The following is a 23,560-nucleotide window of genomic DNA, read 5'->3' as shown; positions in this document are numbered from 1 at the left end:
TGTCACTCACGTGTTTACATAGAAACATAACTGGAAATGTATTCAAAACAGATTCCTAACAGCCCGTACACTCTGTGGCTGCGTCCTGGTTTCCCTCAGGCGCTTCACAACAACACAAAACACTCACTCATGCAGACGTCTGTTGCAACATACTCACCTGAACAACACTCACCTTTGGGGCTCACAGCTGTATTTGAATAACGGTGAAATGAGTATTTATTAGCCTGTACATACATGTTTATTGGGCTATTGCTCATATGCTGCACATGCTGCTGGAAGAGAAGCAAAGAAAACATTGCAAAAAGATCATTAATGTATTTGAGTCAACCTTTTTTGCCCTTGTGTAACTATCTGTGCCTGTTTTTAAATAATAAATGTTGCTGTTTTATAGGCTTTATACTATTAAACTGAGGATGAAGAGACATGTTACAGTATCTGTACGCTGCATCAGTATGAGGTTATCATCACTTCGCTGAAGCAACAGGAGCATCTTTATGTCAGAGATTAAAAGTCTGGTTGTTTTGGAAAAAATGAATCATTTGGAATTTCTCACGAAATCATGTTGCGTTCACACATCCTGGGAAATTCAAGCTTCCACATGTGAGAATTGTTAGTACTATGTGGTGTGTAAAACTACTTTAACACACAACATTTTTGGAGAAATGGATGTTAAAGGGAAGCCAGTTTTATTTGTTTAGACATCTTATAACTAATAGCAATAAACAATAACAACTGTTGTATATATTAATTATTTAACCTGGAAAAACCATTGAGGAAGTATCCTCATTTATAATGGTGTTGAGATGTAAACAATGCTTTAAAATAGCTAACAATAAGAAAACAAATAACAACAATGTATGTAAGCTTAAAGTTAAAGAACAAGATAATAAACAAGGATTGGAGTGGATAATAAAATAGACATAAATACAGTAAAACCTTAAATAAACCACAATAAAAGTACAGTTTAAAGCATTTACAATCAGTTAGAGCATGATCTGAAATAAGGCCTTTAAACAACATTATTCCATGTATAAGGTGACACAATGACATTTAATTAATTTAATGGTAAGTACCAAGATTATGTGAGTTCTATTTTATTTATATTCAGAGCTAAAACTAAATAAATCATCTCTTACTGCGAATTTCAACAACTTTTGAGGCATTCATGTGCTCTTATTTTGTATTATTATAGTATTATGATATTTCCAGTGAGCATGTGCTCAAGATTTAATGCTTACGTTTTAACATTCATACAATAGTATGATTCTCTCCTTGTTCTGTTCTTCTCTCTGTTGTGTGAAAAGGGAAAAGTTAAATTAAGGGGACTCATTAACTGTCAATGTTTAACTTAATTAATATACTTAAATCACTTTGTAAAGCAGCAGGATGTTAAGTTTTGTGTGTCCCGTTTTTGTCCGAATTTCTCAATGCCACGTGAACGCAGCATCAAGTGGGCGTGTCCATGTGGAGCAGTGGGCGGAGCCGGACACAGACAGGTGTAGAGGCTCAAACCTGTTGTAGGTATTTCTCCCTGTGCGTGACAGACGAACAGCTTTCTGTTTGCTCTTTATTTGTATTTTATGCGTTCGCTCAAATATAATTTCAAGTGTTTCCGTTTCTCTCTTTACTTTCTCAGCTGAGTTGTTCCTCCAGCTGCTGCAGATATTAAGTTATTGCTGTTTACAACTTGCATTTAACAATATTCAAATAGCGGACAACAAGAGTTGGATTTTCTTTAGTTTTTAAGCATCATGTGTGTGATTTGAAGAGGAAACACCTGCTGTGGACTCTGCACTGCTGAGACCACTGGGGCTTCCTGTCTGAACTTAATGCACATATCAACAATGAAATCTTAATAAGAGTTTTATCAGCCGACAAAGGAAGGTGACTCGCAGCTTTGATGAAGATGGAGCTGACCGGGCAAAGGGCAAAGTATCTGGCGTTTCTTCTGCTAACTGGTGAGTTTAATGCTTCTTCACTATCTGTCATTCTGGGACTCCTGCTGTCACCTCGTGTTGATGTTTGTTAAGATGTGGTTATCCAGAAATTAACCCTTTTCTATAAAGTCACGCATATTCCTATAATATATATATATATAATAAAACTGCTTTACAGGAAAACAAAAAGGGGAGAAATGGAAATAAATAGCACTTAATGTTAACTTACATTTACTTTTTGCGTTGCTATAATAAAACTGTACTTCCTATAAGCACCTGGAGTGAGGCTATAGTCACGTTTGGGTACTTTTAAAAGAGAAAATGTCATATTATCTATTTAATATGTCTATAATATCCGCATACAGAAATGTGGCCTATAGGATAACATAACATGTCTTGATATCATGATTTCTCTGCATTTCCTTGTGTGTGTGTGTGTGTGTGTGTGTGTGTGTGTGTGTGTGTGTGTGTGTGTGTGTGTGTGTGTGTGGAGTGTTTTTTCCTTTTTCTGTAGATAATTAACTGAATATTAAAGATGATTTTTGTAAATGGCAAAAGCATGTGGACTCTCATGTCTAGGCCTCTTAGTTCCAGGGAAGGAAAGTCTAAATGCTACAGCATACGTTGATACTTTGGGTGCTTCCAACCTTGTAGAAGTCCCTCTCTCGTTTCAACAACCTCTATCAACTCCGGAGAAGGTTTTTCCTGTTTGGTGTGGAAGCACTTGACTGAGCCAGAACCTCAACCCCATCCAACACCTCTGAGATCCAGACTTTATCGCTCACCCTCACTTAACGCGCTTCTATTTGAACTCCACATGTAAAAGCCCAACAACCAGGGACAAGAGTTGAACATGAGCTCTCAACTCTGCAGCAAAATCAGTTCCATGCTCTGCGTTGGAACGATGTTAAACTGCATCGATCAAACACAGATGCATTCAGTGTTTGGATATCCACATACGTTTGGCCCTGTGTGTGTTTGTCTCTGCAGGTGTGGAGGAAGAAGCAGAGTAACAGAATGTGGCTCAGTCACATTCTTACTTAGTTTTTTTTGTCAACCCAAGTCCGGATTTATTGCCCAACCTGCGATCGTGTGTGTGTGTGTGTGTGTGTGTGTGTGTGGTGCTGTGTACGATGTGTGCCGATTCAAATCCTCTCTTTCCATTCAGTGGAGATTAAACTCTGCTGTGTTGTTATGATTTAAAAGAGCAAATGCACATATTCTACTCATGTTTTCTTTAATCCTGCAGCCACAAGTGTGATAAAGGGACTGTGATCCAGAGTGAACAGGAAAAGCTTGTATAGCAGCCTTGTGAACCTGTGTTTGTCTAAAGTGCGTGCGTGTGTGTGTGTGTGTGTGTGTGTTTGGCTGTTTATCTCTATTGACTCTACTGCCTTCTTCTAAGGTTACTCTTGTGTCGCTTTCTTTCCCTTTTATTTGCATGAATGACAGACGTGTTCTTCTTCTGTTGCTCGTCTACAACTCTGTCTCTTCCTCTCTCCAGGTCTCCTACACTGGAGTTCTTTGTTGGCCAAATTTAAGCTTTGTGCTCCCCCCTGACCCTCCTCTATTTGTCACCGGTTTGTTGACGTGCCCGACCGTGTGGGATTTGATCCGTGGGAGTCCGTGTCCCACATCGACTGTAGTGTAATCATTACTTGAGCTGATGAATCAGTAACTTCAGGCAAAAAAGAGAAATCAAAGGGCAAATGTTAGTTTTTCCTGTTTGAGGTGTAGACGCGTTGCTCTCACTTTGTGTGTCTGTCCCACGCTTAGATGTAGACTTTTAACCAGGTGTGATAAAATGCTGTCATTAGTCATGAGTCGCACTGATATGAGACTACATGAGACACAGCTGCTTAAAGCTGCTATGTTGGGTTAATATTGAATATTCTTTAATTGAATTTATGAAATTCACAAAATCATTATAATAAAGCCACAAGCTGCAACAACCAATCAAAAGCAGAGACAGATTTGAAATACTTGAGGCAATTACCACATCCATAATTGATTAAAAAACAAAAATGAGACAAATGGCATTCTGTAATGTCAAGATCCATAGAATACAAATGACTGTAGAAAAGAAAAAGTTAGATCTTATAAGATATTAGATGGGTAATGGACAAACAAATGATTTCTTATTAATAAGAGAAGTTCAAATAGGGAACAGGTGATCGGACAATAACCAGACCAAGTCTCTAATAGTTCCATAATCTAAAAAATAAATAAATAAATCGTTAAACTTCTGAAACCTTCACAACACAATAATCTGCTATCAAGAATTCAAGATGTAAATAATCTGATACAACACAAAATATCAAGGAAGAACCTCCTAAAAACATAAAACCATTATACAACACAAGCGCTCTCCACTGCACAGCAGTCTGTTCACACACAGAGAAACATTTCGCATAAAGACGCATAAAAGCACTATTGTTCAAGATGTTTGCACCGTCGCCTCACAGCATGAAGCTCCTGCGTTCCAACCGTCACCTCCACCTTCTTTGTGTCTGCATGTCATCAGACGAGCAGGTTAGGTGAACTGCTGACGGCCAGGAGATGTGAATGTGTTCATCTGTTTCTATACAGACCTGTCAAGTATTTCCTTAGCGCTTTCCCAATGCATTATGGGATTAAATGGATGGATGGACTGTTTTTCAAGCAAATGAATGATGTGTGAAGAAGTAGTTGTTTATAGATGTACACATGTGCAATTGTCTAGAAGGAAACTACGTCATGCTGGATTAGAATTAAGGCTGCAACTAGCAATTATTTTTAAATACAGCTTAATCGGTTAATCATTTAGTCCAGAATATAGTGTAAAATAGTCATCACAAGTTCCCAGAGCAGAAGGGGATGTCTTCAAACTGACCAAGACTACAAAACCCAAAGATATTCAACTTGCACTGATAGAAAACTGAGAAAAATTGCACGTTTTCACATTTGAGAGGCTGGAACGTGCAGATGTTTGGTAGTGACTCGACGGTGACGGTCAGGCCACAACTCTGGTCTGGACTGAAATATCTCAACATGTATTGGAGGGACCACCGGGACATCTCAGTATTGGATGGATACTCCACTGCCTCCTCCGTTGTAATGACTTTAGTGATCCTCCGCCTTTTCATTTACAACCAGTGTCATCTCCACCAGGTTCTTTTAATTATGACTTCCTGCTAAAACCAATGACGCGTCTCTGCTCCCCAACTCCATGTTCTCTTAATACGAGACATTAAGGAGACCTTTCAAACGGCTTTATGTTCTCAGCACTGTTTTTTATCTTGAGGTCAAATACTCAATGTATGTTTCCCTGCGTCAGTTGTGTTGAAATGAGCTGACTGATGTTACACTTCTTCAAATTTATGAGCAAGACATTTTCCCTTGACTTCAAACGTTGCTATCTCCACAGTGGATAAACTGTTTATTACCATTCAAACTGCATTTCAAACATCCACCTCCCTTTGTTCTTTTGTATTCTAGACCTTACAAATCTCTTACAATGTTACTTTATATCAAGAGACACGCAAACCTCAACACAAGGCCAGACCAACTCAAGGCCAGACCAACTCAAAACAGACCAACTGACTCTGTCACGGTGCAACCTTGTTTATTATCACAACTTTAGCTACAAGACAAACACAGGTTGAATTACATTGTAAAGAAGATGCATAGAATAATAATAATGTGTTTATGAATTAATTATAATAATAAAAAAGGCTGCAGTCACTGCTCGTTGAAAGCTACACACACTGCATGAACAGCAGACTACGCCCTGAACTACGACTGTAACTAATACGTTTTCACTTTGGTCTATAAATGATGAAATGTTAATAATAATGGCTATTACCAGAGGCTGACAAAGTACCGTTAATTGTTAAAACACTTCCGTCCACACACCTCTTATGGTCCCTTATCTTTGTACTCAGTGGTGTGTGTGCAGGGAGACTTCTTGGAGCCTCTTCAGCCCCTCACCTCCCTGCGCTCCTTCGCAGAGAGCGAGACCAGGCTCCCCTGTCACTTCCAGGTGGGGGAGGAGGAGAAGGTGGTGCAGGTCACCTGGTTGAAGGAGCTCCCAGACGGCAGCAAGGATCAGATCATCACTGCCCACTACATAGACGGCCACACAGGTAAGCAGCAGCGAGGGGTTAACAGTGGAGAGAGTTAGTCCCACACTGTTCTGCAGAACAAACAGTTACTGTGTGCACATGAGGTCAAGTGCAAGAATCCTTGTGTTGCAAATACACTTACAGGATCTGACTTCATCAGGCTACTGCGAGAGTTCTGCTACTGAGAGAGTTCTGCTACTGAGAGAGTTCTGTTACTGAGAGAGTTCTGCTACTGAGAGAGTTCTGTTACTGAGAGAGTTCTGCTACTGAGAGAGTTCTGCTACTGAAGAGTTCTGCTACTGAGAGAGTTCTGCTACTGAAAGAGTTCTGTTACTGAGAGAGTTCTGCTACTGAAAGAGTTCTGTTACTGAGAGAGTTCTGCTACTGAGAGAGTTCTGTTACTGAGAGAGTTCTGCTACTGAGAGAGTTCTGTTACTGAAAGAGTTCTGCTACTGAGAGAGTTCTGTTACTGAGAGAGTTCTGCTACTGAGAGAGTTCTGTTACTGAGAGAGTTCTGTTACTGAGAGAGTTCTGCTACTGAGAGAGTTCTGTTACTGAAAGAGTTCTGCTACTGAGAGAGTTCTGTTACTGAAAGAGTTCTGCTACTGAGAGAGTTCTGTTACTGAGAGAGTTCTGTTACTGAAAGAGTTCTGCTACTGAGAGAGTTCTGTTACTGAGAGAGTTCTGTTACTGAAGAGTTCTGCTACTGAGAGAGTTCTGTTACTGAGAGAGTTCTGCTACTGAGAGAGTTCTGCTACTGAGAGAGTTCTGTTACTGAGAGAGTTCTGTTACTGCGAGAGTTCTGCTACTGAGAGAGTTCTGCTACTGAGAGAGTTCTGTTACTGAGAGAGTTCTGTTACTGCGAGAGTTCTGTTACTGAGAGAGTTCTGTTACTGAGAGAGTTCTGCTACTGAGAGAGTTCTGCTACTGAAAGAGTTCTGCTACTGAGAGAGTTCTGTTACTGAAAGAGTTCTGCTACTGAGAGAGTTCTGTTACTGAGAGAGTTCTGCTACTGAAAGAGTTCTGCTACTGAGAGAGTTCTGTTACTGAAAGAGTTCTGCTACTGAAAGAGTTCTGCTACTGAGAGAGTTCTGCTACTGAAAGAGTTCTGTTACTGAGAGAGTTCTGTTACTGAAAGAGTTCTGCTACTGAAAGAGTTCTGCTACTGAGAGAGTTCTGCTACTGAAAGAGTTCTGTTACTGAGAGAGTTCTGTTACTGAAAGAGTTCTGTTACTGAAAGAGTTCTGCTACTGAAAGAGTTCTGCTACTGAAAGAGTTCTGCTACTGAAAGAGTTCTGCTACTTTACTGATAACTACCAGTTTCTCTTCTTCTTTCTCTTCTTCTTCTTGGGACAGTGCCTAGGGGGTGGCAGACCGGGGTGGTGGTTCCCCTATTTAAAAAGGGGGACCAGAGAGTGTGTGCCAACTACAGGGGTATCACACTTCTCAGCCTCCCTGGTAAAGTCTACTCCAAGGTACTGGAAAGGAGGGTTCGGCCGGTAGTCGAACCTCTGATTGAAGAGGAACAATGCGGATTCCGTCCTGGTCGTGGAACAACGGACCAACTCTTCACTCTCTGCAAGGATCCTGGAGGGGGCCTGGGAGTACGCCCATCCGGTCTACATGTGTTTTGTGGATCTGGAGAAGGCGTATGACCGGGTCCCTCAGGTGATACTGTGGGAGGTGCTGCAGGAGTATGGGGTGAGGGGGTCACTTCTGAGGGCCATCCAATCCCTGTACGCCCAAAGCGAGAGTTGTGTCCGGATACTCGGCAGTAAGTCGGACTCGTTTCCTGTGAATGTTGGCCTCCGCCAGGGCTGCGCTTTATCACCAATCCTGTTCGTGATTTTCATGGATAGGATATCGAGGCGTAGTCGTGGAGGAGAGGGGTTGCAGTTCGGTGACCTGAGGATCTCATCGCTGCTCTTTGCAGATGATGTGGTCCTTATGGCATCATCGGTCTGTGACCTTCAATAGTCACTGGATCGGTTCGCAGCCGAGTGTGCAGCGGTTGGGATGAGGATCAGCACCTCCAAATCTGAGGCCATGGCTCTCAGCAGGAAACTGGTGGATTGCCTACTCTGTGTAGGGAATGAGCCTTTACCCCAAGTGAAGGAGTTCAAGAACCTCAGGGTCTTGTTCGTGAGTGAGGGGACGATGGAGCGAGAGATTGGCCGGAGAATCGGAGCAGCGGGGGCGGTACTGCAGTTGCTTTACCGCAAGAGAGCTGAGCCAGAAGGCAAAGCTCTCGATCTACTGGTCGATCTTCGTTCCTACCCTCACCTATGGTCATGAAGGCTGGGTCATGACCGAAAGAACGAGATCACGGGTACAAGCGGCCAAAATGTGTTTTCTCAGACGGGTGGCGTCTCCCTTAGAGATAGGGTGAGAAGCTCAGCCATCAGGAGAGACTCTGAGTAGAGCCGCTGCTCCTTTGCGTTGAAAGGAGCCAGTTGAGGTGGTTCATCTAGTAAGGAGCCACCTGGGCGCCTCCCTAGGGAGGTGTTCCAGGCACGTCCAGCTGGGAGGAGACCCTCGGTGGAGAGATTATATCTCCTCACTGGGAACACCTCGGGATCCCCCAGTTGGAGCTGGAGGATGTGGCCCGGAGAAGGGAAATTTGGGGTTCCTTACTTGAGCTGCTGCCCCTGTGACCCGATCCCGGATAACATATACACTTTAAGACTTATATAAAGTCTATATATATATATATATATATATATATATATATATATATATATATATATATATATATATATATATATATATATATATATATATATATATATATATATACTATTAAAAACTAATTCAAAAGAAAGGGCACTTTGGTGAAACTTTGTCAAGGAATGTTAGAAACGTCCAGGCTTACAAATATTTGTACTTTTTATTTATTTGATCATGTAAACATAGTTTTGAGAGGATTGTTATAATTTGAGCTGCTGTTTTATATAAGTTAGGCTGTATTCCAATAAATTGGCGGCTCCTCTCATCCCAGTAGTGTGAATGAGTTCAGGAGGCTTGACATGCAATGACAGATGACGGATAACTGTCAAAACCAAACGTCAATCCGGTTAATTTACGACTACGTTCAAATCTTTTTCTATTCTAATTGTTATTGAATCATCGCTCTATGATGGATGAACAACACAGTGTGATTTTGAAATGAGAATTCGATTTTACACCTGGACTATTTGTCTGTAGAGTTGTGAAGTCATTGGATAAATGCTGCTTTATTCATTTATCTGTCTTGGAGTTAACGCTTCGACTAAGCACTAAGATAGGTCTTTGTTTTGTACATCAGAGTTCGGGCAATACTCCGGCCGGGTGAGGTTCGAGAGCAGGAGCCCCACAGTGGACTCGACTCTGCTCATCCCCAGCACAGAGGAGTCGGACCAGGGCAGCTACATCTGCCACATCTCCACCTTCCCTAACGGAGTCGTCGAGAGGCACATCACACTCACCGTTTGGCGTAAGAGTCCTCCACACTTTTGTTTTCTCCTCTTCTCTTCTACCGCACCTTCCTAATCCTATCAGAGCTTCTGTAATGAAGTTTAAACCGTAATCATCTTGACGGAAGAAAAAGCCAAACGGGGGGAAATTCAGCCAACGTGGCCACAAACACTGACGGCAGGTCTTAATCTTCAGTGGGTGAAAAGCAAATACAAATAAATAAAAGAAATGCAGGTTTGTAATGACTAAAAAAGCAAAAGAATATACTGAAGATCTGCTTGTACCAAAAATGGAGGATTATGTTTTATGCACAAGACTGTAAAATCACCTGGAAAAAAACACCTGAAAGCAGGTTCGAACTACTTCAAGTTCTGCAAAACACTTGAATTATTTTTTCAATTCACAAAAAAAACACATTTTTAATTAAAAACCAGATGAAATATCTAGAAATGTTCAGTTTCTGCAGCGCTGTCATTGACCCTACATCTCGATCTCCTTTTTATCACTGAGTGGAACCATAATTGCAGCTGTAGGGATACAGTTTTGTAATGGATCCCTTTTCAAGTAAAACCTGCAGCACTGCTATCTGTTCTAAATGACTTTCTCATGTTGCCGTCAGTCATCCCCGGTGACAGTCAACTCGTCCCGACACGCCACCGATCAGACAAAACACACACATTACTGACAACCTCCAACACCGAAACTCCCTCGACTCCTTCAAACAAAAACATTTAACTGTCAAAAGTTGAACCCAGAAACTACATATCAATGTGTCCAATTAGTTTTTCTTTTGTTCAGTTTATTGATTTCTATGGGATTTTTATGCATCTGGGTTTATTTAGGTGGTTTTATTTGGCCATGAGTCATCTCTTATTAAAAGATTAAATGGTTCCTTCATTCGAGCTTTTCTTTTTGCAGTGTGCAAGACATTTTCCCTGCAGGTAATCTCTTCCCACATATCACCTGTCAATCAAACACTGAGGGCGGGACTGTGATGTCATGTATTTCGTAGTTTCTGTTTATATAAAGTTGGGGCCGTTTTCTTTGTTTGTTAATCCGTAATGGATATTTCTGCTAATGCTAACTACCTGTTTTGTCTTCTGCGTTAATAATCCAAACACCAATGCAAACAATTACCACAAGTCACGACCGGGGTGTGAATCCCAACCGTGTTAAACCAGTTGGTGACAGAGAGTAACCACACAGAAATGTATTTATATGAAAACATCACAGGCGACCTTTGCCCACAAGGTTTGTTGACTGTCTTCTGGCATAATTAATAATTGTAAATAACTATAATTATTATAATTATGATGTTTTTAGATTATTTCCTACTTAAAAGGGTTAATGTTCACTCTCCTCAGGAGGAGCCGGGTGCCATCTTGTTTTCTTGATTATGGTCCTTTCTGTGTTCAACGATGTATTTAAGGTCTTTTTTTTATATCGTTATTCTTATCTGAATCTTACAGCAACAAGATCTTAAAGAGCCTTTTGCTCAAACTTGTCCCTAAACATACAATGACACTCACTACACAAACATGTAGTGACGTCATGCAGTTAATACAGTCACTTTAGGTCATCTTAGGTAAAGACAAATTAGCTTTGAGCAGGCTTTAGGAAGCATTAATTAAATCTTAATGCAGTAATTGTAAGGAATGTGCAATACAGAAGTGGTTTAGCTCATCATTGTTAAAACTTCTCACGAGGAGAACACAGAAAATACAGTTCGACAAGAGCAAGACGATTCACAATCTTTGTTGTGACGTCACAAAATGTTCATACGTCCACGTGTTGAACTCAGATTCAAGCTGAACGCAGAGAAACTTCCAACCTTCAGCAGATGAATGTGAAAAACAGCCTTCAAGTGTCAAACACCATTCTTCTCAGTGAACGCCAGTCATCCAAGTGACGTAACAATAAGCCAAACAGCATGTTTGAGTCTTTAAGGCGTCTAAACTCACCCGGTTCCTCCTCCTCGTCTAGTTTTACCGATCTCCTCCCTGGACTCTGTGCTCCTGGTGGAGGGCCAGTCGTTCCGTGTGGCCGCTTCCTGTCGAGCCGTGGGCCGCCCGCTCCCCCGTCTCTCCTGGGACACCGACCTGCCAGGTCAGTCTCAGGACCGCGCCAAAGAGGGCGGGTCCGTGTCCAGCCACTACTCCCTGCACCCCCTGCGCGGCATGAACGGGAAAAAGCTGGACTGTCTGGTGTGGCATCCCGGCCTGGAGCAGCCACGCAGGATCTCCAACCGCCTGGTGGTTCAGTGTGAGTACAGCTGACAATGATGCTTTACCCTTTTGATGATGGTGTTTTAAGGTGAAAAAGAGACCAACAATGGCGCAGAAGTAAAGCGTTTTAATTATAATTTTATATTTCCTACATGGTAGAGCTTGTCAAAGTGCAGATATAATCTTCCTGGTTGAGTTAAACATCAGACCCACCTTTTTTAATATGCATTCTAATGTCATAGTGAACATACCTGATCATTTTGTACTAATCTGAAATATGCAAAAGAGAAAAAAGATTTATAACTTCCTTAAGACTTCTCGCCACCATCCACAGTTTGTTTTAATGTTTTTCTGGGACAAACAACACGGTCACTTTCACTATTTCCCTTTGCCGTTTATGTATAATTTGTGTTTTAACATGTGAAACTGCTTGTGCTGCCGTCTTAAGAAGAAGAAGAAGAGATCTTGTATCTCAGTGGGACCTTTGTTTTGCTAAATAAAGGAAAAATGAAACTAATAAAAGCAATAAAAATGTAGGTGTGTCAGTTAGGACGTCCTACCAGAGCCGTGGGAACGCCTCAATGAAATGCAGCTGTTAACAATTCATTGATATTATTTGTTTGTGGTTGGTGTATAAGAATGTATTATGTAAGTGCATGTAGTAGTATATTTATTTACATCAAATCCAACTAAATATCCAACTAAATGAACAAATAATCAAAGAGTTAAACTTCTCAAATAAGAAGAAAGTATTTAAATACATATTTCTTTGTTTTCTGAGATCTTTGCGCTGTAGATCTGCCACTATGACATTAGGACTCAACCTTCTCCTCTGGGCCAATTTTCTTTTGGCTCCTCCTGCCAACTCTACTTTAACCAATGACATTTCTTCCCTTCAGTCCCTGCTAGATATATTTGTATAGCTTAACCTTCCTATTGGGAAAATAAATGGGTGGCAGTAGACTAAACATTAGACAATATTGGCAGGTTGCTGGGAAAGTGTATGAGTAATGCTCCGTCCTCCACCATTACTGTTGGTGCACCTGAACTTCAGTTCTCTCTGTGAGCAACATTTGCTCTTTGTTCTGTGTAATGTGACGGCTCAGAGTCGTACACTGGAGTCACCAATCTGATGAATTTAGACTTTGTTTCTTAACTTTATTGCAAATGACTTGTGAGTCCACTTGGACTTTCACTGTTTGACTTAATATTCTCCTCAAGCACAAAGAATAAAGATGACTTTATACAAAGAATTGGTACAACAGATGTACAGTACTTGATCACGTTGCCTGAGCAGGAGGACGAGATCCGTCTGGCAGAGCAGCAGACAGACATCCCATAATACCTCAGATCGTCACATTCACATGTAAAGACTCTGCTGTCCTCAGCAACGTGGAAAAACATGCGACTCAGAAATGATTGTGTCACTGGAATGACTGCACCAGAAAACATCTACTGACGGTTACAATCTTATTCATTTCGATGCATGACAACTCGAAACACAAAGACAATGACTTTGTGCCTCTTACATCAGTCGTGCTAAAAATAACCGTAGATTCTGAGGAAACTTCCTCTTCTGGTATGTTTTACAGCTCAAACTCATTTCTTTAAATGTCCATCTCCGCTGATAACCAACAGATCCAAGGCTTTCCATCTGCTCCACCATGGGTGAATATGTTGTGTGCTTATTTCTGTGTTTCTGTGACAGACCCCCCAGATGCCACCATCTCCGCTGGTTCTGGGGACTGGTACGTGGGTTTGGAGAAAGCTGAGATGATCTGCGGCGCCGGAGGATACCCCAAACCTCAGAACTTCACCTGGACACGGTACCGTCATCAGCCTAGTCTGCTGCACATACATGCAGCAAGAATCTGACGATTGCACGTTAATTCCCCCCCCCCCCACTGTGATGCTATCTGCACTGCTACAATGCTCTTTACATGCACTGGAATGCTTATATAAACCACTGCTAACACGCATGCACACAGACTACACACCCGTGAACAACAAAGACGTGCTCTTCGATCTAAAGGAGGGCGTCGTTCTAACCTCGCTCAATTCACAGCCGACTAAAAGCTCTGGTGTCGTGTTGCGCAATTTGAAGTTGGAAAAAGAGCGAGGGAGATATTTTCACACGAGGGAGGGAGTAATCGACACAAGGAAGAGCAGGAGACTCATGCTAAGCACTTAATCATAGTGCCATGCTTTAAATATCACTGTAATGCCTGGTAAAACACAGGGTCTGTACTTAAATTAGAGACACTGTACCAGCCATTACAGCTACGACTGAATACACAATGATCAAATGTTGTGTGCTGAGGGAAAAATATTTCAGCCATGAGGCAATCTTGAGATATTAAGATTATTCTGGATTTAAAGCTTTTCAACCCCGCAGAGCCTTTGGCACGTTCGTCAGTACAAACTCGTACAGTGTGGACGAGCATTGTTCGAACCCACAGAAGCTCGTTTTAGTTAAAGAAATACTTTACTGTGGAGCATTAAGTGAGCAGATCAATCCCTCTCTCATGCCCATACAGTAAATATGAAGCGACAACCTGCAGCTGTTTAGCTTAGCTTAGCATAAAGACTGGAAACAGGGGGAAACTGATAGCCTGGCTCTGCCCAAAGGTAACAAAATACACCTACATGCATCTCATTGCATTGATGTCGTGATAATTCACTCGCCAACATCAAATGAACGAAGATTGCTGGACAACAAAAAAAAAACCAGATTATAATCTTTTTGGCTGCTAAAAGTGGATTTCTCACTTTATCTGTATCATTTTCAACCATCTACTCTGTGTCTGATGCAATCTCCACCTGCGACTCTGTTCTAAAGGACTGGCTTGAGAAGCTAGGTGGGGTTTTGAGAAAAGAAATCTGAGCTGACTGGGGGGTGGGGGGGGGCCTGCAGCACAGTGAAACTGAGGGCAACCTGACCCTCTCAGTGGACCCGATCAGAAACTCTCCTTTATGTGGCCTGTGATGTCTTCAGCTGCACAGTGTGGGACTTGCTGGACCTGCTTAAATCCCCCAAACCTAGTATTTATTGGGTCTATTCAGATCAGCGGGCGCCAGTTGTAAGCCCCGCAGGTTTTGGTTCAAGTGCAGGTGAATTGGTGGTTACGCTCTGCGGTGAACCTGATCCTGATCCTGTGGAGTGTTTTTATCAGAAAACACTTCCGTGATGAAAGACAGTTTTGTACGTTCTGTGTGTTTCCTCCGCTGAAACTTCAAAAGAAATACTTTGAAATCAAGTTTGCACTTTACTTTAGTCACAGCTATTGTTTGGATCAGTGAGTCACAGGTCTGTGGATGTCTTCATGTCTGACACATCATTGTGAATGAATTGTGCACATTTCCCTCTGATTATTCACAGGGGAGGAGGAGCTTTGCCACACGGGGCGTCTGTGGTTGGAGACAAACTTGTTTTTGGCCGGGCCCTGCACATGAATGACAGCGGGGTCTATGAGTGTGTTCGTGAAGAACGACGTGGGAGTAGGAAAAGCCGAGTACAGAGTAACAGTAACAGGCAAGCGTTTGACATTAATACGTCGACAAAATGAGACAATAATTCTGAACCTTGTTATCCAATGTTCAGATTCCTGTTCCAGTAGTAATGTAAATTTAATGACTGAATGTAAATATCAACTGAGGAAGTTGTGGAGATATCTGATAGTAATAGTAACACAACATGTGGAGGACATTTCTGCACATTTGCTGCCCCCTTGTGATGGACAGACGTCATGAACAGTCCTCCCTGTCCTCGTCTTTCTTTAGAGACCTCTAAAAGCCAGGGCGAGACCTCCATGGACAACCTGTTGCTGATCATTATCGGTGCGTCAGCTGGAACTTTAGTCCTGGCGCTGGTCATGGTCGTCCTGCTGGTCAACCGCCACCATCGACACAGAAACAAGAAGCTTGAAATGGAGCTCAGCGAAAAAACGTAAACTGACCCAAATTGTCTTGAAAACGTTTTTTCCAGTAAATGTAAAATACATTTATTTATTCCCCGTGCAGTGATGACAGCTGGACTGTGAATGTTTTTGTTGTAAACTGCTATTAAAACACACTATGACTCATTTTCTGACATTTGAAATCCTCCAAATGTGCTGTTTTCTTTCCCCCCAGGGAGGAAATGCAGAGCTTCTCCAGACAAGCCTCTTTCAGGAGACTAAACTCTGTCAGCACAGACCCCAGAGTGCAGGTACAAACACACACACACACACACACACACACACACACACACACACACACACACACACACACACACACACACACACACACACTCCTGCTGAGAACAATTCAGAGAAACCAGGTCGACACACCCGTAGCTGGGGTGGAGCCGCTGGCAACACAGCCGGTGATCACAAGCTGCTGCAGCTTCAAACAGACAACATGCAGCGTTCATACTCTTATTATTAATATCTCATTCTGGGTGATTCATCTTATTTATCATGCTCACTAACTTTCTATATTTTCTCCCAGGCTGAAGATTATGGTCTGCTCAGAGTAGACAGCAGAATGAAAAGCAGCCAGATGTCTCTGGTGAGTGTAACACCCCCACAGTAGCAGAGGGGTGCACAGCTGTGCGACCTCTATTACAGTCGACATCACACCCCCTCTTACATAAAGCCTGCTGTAAGCTCCTATCTATCGACGGGCTGTGGAAGCCGGACCTCTCCTCAAATAGCTCCAACACAGATAGGAAACTAATCTGGCAGAACATGCAACTATCACGTGTACTATCACCTGCACATAAAGTAAATGCTTTATCACCAAACTGCACCCGATGCACTCAAAGTGTGTTGGGGGCTCTTATTTTTTCTGCTTTTACTTTTTGTGGTTGCTTCCTAATTGCGTGGACATTTGTAAGTTTATCGATTTCATTTATGTGTGTTTTGCTTTTAACCACACCCCTATTTAAACATGTGGGTTAAGGCTGTCACCAGCTGTCTTCCCTCCATGATAACACAGTTAATTAATACTACAGTATATTAAATGACATGATTAAAAAGTAACTATTTATTAAAATACTATTTATTGTTGAGAAGAGTTCTTTAAAAAGAAAAGCAGTTGTTTTCAGTGGTATGACAGTGTTGTTCTCCTCCGCCTGCAGGAACAACCCATCTATAAAGGCAGCCAGTCCACTCTGGGCGGGAAGTGGGGGCCTTCAGGCGGGGTGGATGTGGACGAACTGGGACGTCCCGTTGTCTGGCACAGCGGCAGAGAGAGCACGAGGGGAGCAGAGATGGAGGAGAAGGAGGAGCGTCGGAGGAGGGTGGAGTCGTACCTGAAGAGCAGCAACATGTCGCTGGTATGTGTCAGCATCTGAGGGGTTAGGTTGAAATGCAGTTAGTTTCGTTTGTAATGTGTCATGCGGTATCGTTTTAACTTCTACATCTGCATCATACGCAGTCATAGTGACGGAGCACAGAGGAAAACAAATATATGTATACAGATGTATGTTGCCACATTTTGCTTTATGAAAAGGACTCGAGGTGTAACATATATCCATCTCCAGCATTAAGACAATCAGAGAAATAGTAATGTGTTTTTATGCTGTTTGCACCAGGACTCAGGTCTGCCCTCTTCCCTGGTTCCCCTGAAGGCCCCGCAGGACGAAGGCGTAGAGCCCAGAGAGCCAGACCTGGACCCCCACAAAGAGGGAGACTCCCCACAAGGAGCCGAAGAGCACTGGGCTCCCACCCAGTCGCTAGCGGAGGGACACGAGGAGGACGAAGACCGCAGCTCCCAGCAGCTCTCGGAGGCACTCACCAATCACTTCTACTACAGTAACGGGGTCCTCCGGCCCAAGCCACACTCCAACGCCATTCTGCTGCACCCGAGAGGACAGATCATCTAGACCACACTCTCCTCCACAACACGAGGAGCCTGCATTCCTGCATTGAAAATGACCTTTTCTTTTTTTAATGGGATGTTTGTTTTGTACACATCGGCTGCAGCTGGTAATCAGCCCCAAAAGAAATCCAAACCTGAAATGTTTTCTGCCTTATTCGGTTTTTATCCTTTATTCTAACCCTATTAATGAGGAAGTTTTATTTTTTAAAAGTCATTTTTTGTGCATTTAATGCTTTTATTTGATAGTGGAAAAAGAGAGTAGGGGAGTCTGCTCAGGGCGTTTGTGCCCATGTTGTAATTCAAAAGTTTTAAAATAATATTTTGGGACATTTGATCCCTTTTCATTCGACAGTAAAGAGACAACAGGAAATGTGAGACAGATGGTGAATGTCATGCAGCAAAGGTCTCCAGCCAGACACGAACCAGAGACATCGTGGTGCACAGGGTGCCCCGTTATTGGAAAGTTTTTTTAATCCTGATTATTTCGTTGGAGAATTAGAAGCCCGGTGAGTTTTGCCTTTCATAAACCACGATGGCATGTGTATGAAAAATCTTTTTCTCCTAGAACGTGCCAGGAATAAAAGGTTTCTGTTACATAATGTTTACGATATTATCTGCAGGGACTTACACGTATGTAAACTCACAAATGGAGAGTCCCAATGAATCCTGACTGTAAACCTAAGGTGCCTTGTTTACATTAAAACCATTCATGGAGGAGCTCACGGACAGGGACACGAGGTCTAAGCTCCAAAGCCTTGGCTGTGTTGAGAGTAAAGTGCACTCAAAGCTTGGATGCACCTGTGGATAAGAAGGGTTATGCGTTTGTGTATGTATGTATTATATGTGTATATAGAAAGGAAGCGCTATGAGGAGATGCTGTATGTTTATGATTTTGTCATTAACGGCCACCTGCAACTACGAACAGTTCAAAAAAAGCTAGAGGATCTGAACACAGGAAGTCGAAGTTAACTGGTGTATGTTGAACTTTATAGAAACACTCAGCAAACCAGGTTCATACAACATGAGCGCACAGCAAGACGGGATGAAACACGCAGAGGATGCACTGTAAAGCATCGTGTATATGTCGTCGTGTAAATTGTTTTATATTGACTGTTTTTCTATGAAACTGAAAGCGGACATGTAAATGTTGAAATGTTTATTCATAAAAGTACAGCTTGAGTCATTGGTCTTTATTCTAACCTGGCCTTGCGTCACCCTCTTGAGTATAAAGGGCGTCATTGATCGCAGCAGTAACGTAGCATTTGTGTTTCCTGGTTCATAAGTTTACATCCTCACTAGCTCTGTGGAAACTGAAATAATGGTCATGTCTAGACGGTAACTCCTCTCGCAAACGGTTATGGTCAGGTCATAACCTTAATAAGGTTACGATAGGTCGTCGGGCAGCGACTCTCGCAGATCGAGGGTTACAATGTAGACACGACCTGAAATAATGTGGACTGTGGAAGCAGAAGAGAAAGTGGATTTTCACGGGGTTGCTGGTCTCACTGTGTGAAAGGTTGAGGAGTTCATTAATCTTGAGAACTTCTGTATTAAACGATTGGATCAACACTTTGAGGAGAGCCATGCTAGCTGTTTCCCTCTGTTTCCAGTCTTTGTGCTAAGCTAAGCTAACCAGCTGCTGGCGAAGCTTCAACACGAGAGTGGTATCAATCTTCTCATCTCACTCTATTCAAGAAAATGAACAGACACATTTCCCAAAATGTTGAATTATTGCCACTCAGAGCGGACACATTGTGAGGACCTACAGGGAGAACTACATCTCCCAACATGCAATGCAATGATACAAAGTTGAATTCTTAAAAAGCAAAGATGAAGAATTAGCATTTCTTTGTTGGCCTCAGATACATTCCTTTACAAAAGGAAAGATATTGCTAAAGTCTCAAATTACATTAATGAAATGTATATGAGCCCAAACCTTCCGTGTCAGCAGTATTACAAAGACTACACACAACTCAAGTCGTCCGTTACACGACGCCATAGTTCAGTGTGAAGTCATTCTCATCCTCTAAGCGCTGACGTTGTCTTTTAAAAGGTTTCAGGTCATTTCTCTTTTATATCTCTCCACTTATGTGCAGATCTGCTCTACGTTTCACTGTGAGCCAGGTGATGGTACGAGGATACCGGTAATGCTGAAGGACATCAGAGTGTCTTCCACAGTCATCATACACAACCTGCATAAATCAATAAGCTGCCACTGGATGTCCTTACAGTTTTTATAAATCTCTTAACTGGCTGAGTTAACACACAGAACACAAGTACCAAAATTAGTTCTTACAATCCAAGCTATGTCAAAGTTATAATTGATCTAAAATGCACAGTAATCAGTCAGCTACATTACCTTTCAGTAACATAATACAAAGGGAATTTGTTAGTTAATCTAGACAAACGACACTGATATATCTAGCCTTTCCCACTCTTCACACTCTACTGAATCAAATCATTTTGGAATAGAGCCTCTTTATGAGTCCGCTGGTGGGTGCGAAGGTTGCTCCTCTGAGAAAAACACTTGCCACATGTTTCGCATGTGTACGGTTTCTCTCCCGTGTGAATTCGCTGGTGAATCTCCAGATGGCTGAGGCGGTCAAAGCTTTTGCCGCAGAACGGGCAGATGAACCACTTCTCCTTTATGCGCCGACTCGCTATCGTTTTATGCAACTCGGGGTCGTTCAAAAGAAAGAATCTGCTGTCCGGGTTAAAAGACGATATGTTTTTAGATTGAGATTGTTTGTCTGGGAGGAATCTGATGGACACTCCTCTCTCTGGGTCTATTGCTTCTATATGCTGACTTGGCTGAACTTGGTTAAAAGGATCCCTGGATTTACTTGAAGCACCGGGTCCATTATCTCTCAGAAATCTGTCCGAGTATGCGGCCTCTGAGGAATTATCAAAAATGTCCAAAGCGTTCCGAATGAAAAGGATTTCTGAGTCCAGATTTTGTGACAGCTGCTTCGGTTCAAAGAAGCAGTCCGAGTCATCAGCAGTGTCGCTGTCTCCCACGGAAACCGACGACCACTGCCGGCTCTCTTGTTCTTCCATGGCCTCGCCGGGTTGGAGGTGCAGCTCCAGCTCATGGGGACCCGCTCCATCGTTAACACTGTGATCAGAGTCCACGATCTGCTCCATGATCTGGACGTCGTCCTCGCCCTCGAGCTTGACTATTAAGTCTTCATCGTCATCTCTGCCGTAACTTTCACAGAGGTCAGACTTGAGCTGCTCACTTTGTCTCTCTTCTGTCTGTGACGGTGGGGGTGTTCTGTGATTCGCTGACGCGTCCGTCTTCTCTCTGACGCTCTGATCAGGACACAATGTCTGCACGGAATCGATGATCGGCCCTGAAACGACAGAGCAGGTGCATTTTACAACATTTTATTAACCAGACAGTTCGCCTTGAAAAATATTGTTGTAAAGATATTTTTTCTTGTGACTGAGCAATGCAGGTAGTATCGACTGTAATTTACAAATGCTGCTACACAAGTGAGTCGTTAAATTAAGAACTAGCTGGTAGTATGTATGTGCTGTAATATAGGTGCAACAGGTGCTATTTTATAAGTGGGGTTTCAAAGGTTTCAAGGCAACAAAAACCTATGACCAGCTATTTTTTTAATAGATTACCAATTTAGTCTTGAAATAGAGAAAAATACTAAATAAGTTGCTTGTTTTGTCTGACCAACAGTCCAAATCCTAAAGCTACGCAGTTTACAAAGATATAAAACAGAGAGAAGTCCTCACATCGAAAATAGACAAACAAATAGCATTTCTTCTTAATTAACTTAATTGACAATTTTCTAAATCGTTGACTAACAGACTAATCCTACAATGGACCAATTTTACTGCACTAAATGATAATAAGATCAGGAAGTAGCCTTCCAAGTTGGAGTTTAAAGGCTAACAATGCTCGTAGATATCAGCAATTCCTAATTATGGGCTGACCTTATTGAAAGAAACCTGGACGTTCTTTTTTTAAATGATTGTTGAGGTGGTCTAGAGTAGTGGCAACTACTTTGATAGTTGAGTCCTTTTTTAATGACTCAACTATCAAACCCTAAAAGGAAATAGAACATAAATAAAAGTTAGTTAGACAGTTATTGCAAATTAATAAATGTAGTAAATACATATTGATAAGTATACATACATACTGCATATACACACACTTACAATGATATATACAGAGGAGTTAACAGTTGTAAAAGTATACAAACAGGTAAAGATTTCATATAATATCACAGAGGAACGCAGCAAATCTTCACGTTTGAGAAGCTGGAACCATAAAAGCAGATCATTTGAAAGACTAATCAATTTTCTAAATTGTTGTTAATAAATGTCCCGTTGATGGATACTGTTTTATGTAATATGATGTGATTATGATTGTTTATTATTGAAGAGCCAGCTCAAATCGTGGCAGCTGACATGCCGTGGCAGCTGCCGTTTGTTGTCTGCCAAAGTTCATAGTTTATCAATGAGGACAAGTATGTCATTTCCCACTTACTTATATGTTATTTTATATATATATTCATTTTATTTTGCATATTTACAGACACTCCCATTACATTTTTAACATTTCTAATTTGAATATGACGTTAAAAAGGCACGCGATCACCTGTAGGTTTACGCAGCGTTCACCGGAAGTGCCACTGCGGCTGCCAGTACTTGAGCCAGCCCTACTGTATTATTGATGATGTAGTTATCCACTGGAGTACATTAGGATATATTGAGAGGTTTATAATTAAATTAACACCTCTTTGACAGTGTCATAAAAACGGAACATTATAGGCGTCATAAAAGTAAACTTTATGGCAGAACCGTTAGGTTGTACAGGTGCACCTATTAAAGTGGCCACTGAGTGTATATACCTTATTATTATTAATATTATTATTATTAATATATATTGTCTAGTCAGTGGTCATCCTTACCATCACCGGTGGGCGGCAGCAGCTTGTTCTGCTGCTCTTTCTTGGAGGAAGATGATGATGAAGTCAGATATGTAGTTTGAGACCGCTCGTTCTCCATGAACACTAACTTTCTGTTCAGGGCTTGGATCTCGCTCTCTCTCCGGTGCAGCTCCACCTGCACGAGGGCGAAGCCGTCCTCCCACAGCTTGCTGATCTCCACCACCGCAGCTTTAGCTAGCACCTCCATGATCGAGGTTAACTTGCTCTGGAAAGCCACACAGTTCGCCATGTCGCCCCCCGGGTCAGCACCTCCACGAGCTGTAAGTGACGACACGTTGAAACTAACTTTCTATGTGCGACAGATTACAAGACAGTGACAATTTCACCTGTTTGTAGTTTTACATTACGGATTCTGTTTCAGGCGAACAACATGGAAGTGTGATACAATAGTAACAGGAAACGAACTGGGTCATGTGACGGAGGATATACGGCGCTGATGGTGGGACAATTTCTCTGCAGGAAATCAAAGACTAAAAACAAAGCATGCATTGAAGAACCTCCTCCACGTTTAGCGTTTGTGCAACTATAATAAATGGTTTATAACAAACTACAATGTAAACATTAAGCTTCAAGCTCAACACGAGTTTTGAACACATGCACATAAACATATTTGTACATGTTCATATTACACACTGTAAGATTATTTGATGTAGTGTTGTATATATTTATGCAGCCTTGTGTTATTAATTATTAATTGAAAGTTATGTTTTCATAGCTATAATTGTTGACACATTTGAATCTCTTATAACTACATTGTAGTGTTATAAACAAAGTATTACGTGTATTATATGCTGCTTTTAATTCAAAATGGGGGAATTAAAGTAAAGTGTTGACGTTTGGGGTAATTTTGTTATAACAAATCTATGTGGACTAATATATAAAGTCAAATATCTTGTATTGCTTATATTACTTTCAGTCTTTAAATAATTAATATTTTGTCACAGGACCACACAATCAGGTAATTATGTCACAAGTATCTTAATTGTGACATGTGCCATGAAAACACTTGG

At 41.8% G+C, this 23,560-nt stretch overlaps 2 protein-coding genes across 2 annotated transcripts; one reads left to right on the top strand and one right to left on the bottom strand.

Annotated features, from left to right (window-relative positions):
* The first annotated feature begins 1,510 nt into the window (after positions 1 to 1,510).
* Positions 1,511 to 18,759, top strand: nectin4b (nectin cell adhesion molecule 4b). The gene is given in 12 exon segments (XM_029454116.1): positions 1,511 to 1,958; positions 5,861 to 6,061; positions 9,345 to 9,512; positions 11,477 to 11,755; positions 13,427 to 13,544; positions 15,098 to 15,197; positions 15,199 to 15,250; positions 15,499 to 15,664; positions 15,850 to 15,925; positions 16,207 to 16,266; positions 16,838 to 17,035; positions 17,294 to 18,759. Coding segments are annotated over 12 exon segments (1,767 nt in total). The 5' UTR covers positions 1,511 to 1,900; the 3' UTR covers positions 17,585 to 18,759.
* A 529-nt stretch (positions 18,760 to 19,288) lies between these two features.
* Positions 19,289 to 22,952, bottom strand: LOC115022992 (zinc finger protein 808). The gene is made up of 2 exons (XM_029454120.1): positions 22,512 to 22,952; positions 19,289 to 20,933 (listed from the first exon to the last, which is right to left on the bottom strand). Exons 1-2 carry the CDS (start codon positions 22,777 to 22,779, stop codon positions 20,026 to 20,028), a joined length of 1,176 nt encoding a protein of 391 aa, XP_029309980.1. The 5' UTR covers positions 22,780 to 22,952; the 3' UTR covers positions 19,289 to 20,025.
* Positions 22,953 to 23,560: the final 608 nt, after the last annotated feature.

Source organism: Cottoperca gobio, chromosome 17 (genome assembly GCF_900634415.1).
Source record: "Cottoperca gobio chromosome 17, fCotGob3.1, whole genome shotgun sequence".
NCBI classification, from domain to species: domain Eukaryota; kingdom Metazoa; phylum Chordata; class Actinopteri; order Perciformes; family Bovichtidae; genus Cottoperca; species Cottoperca gobio.
Note: the sequence above shows the minus strand (reverse complement) of the source record. Positions and strands in the feature narration are given on the sequence as shown.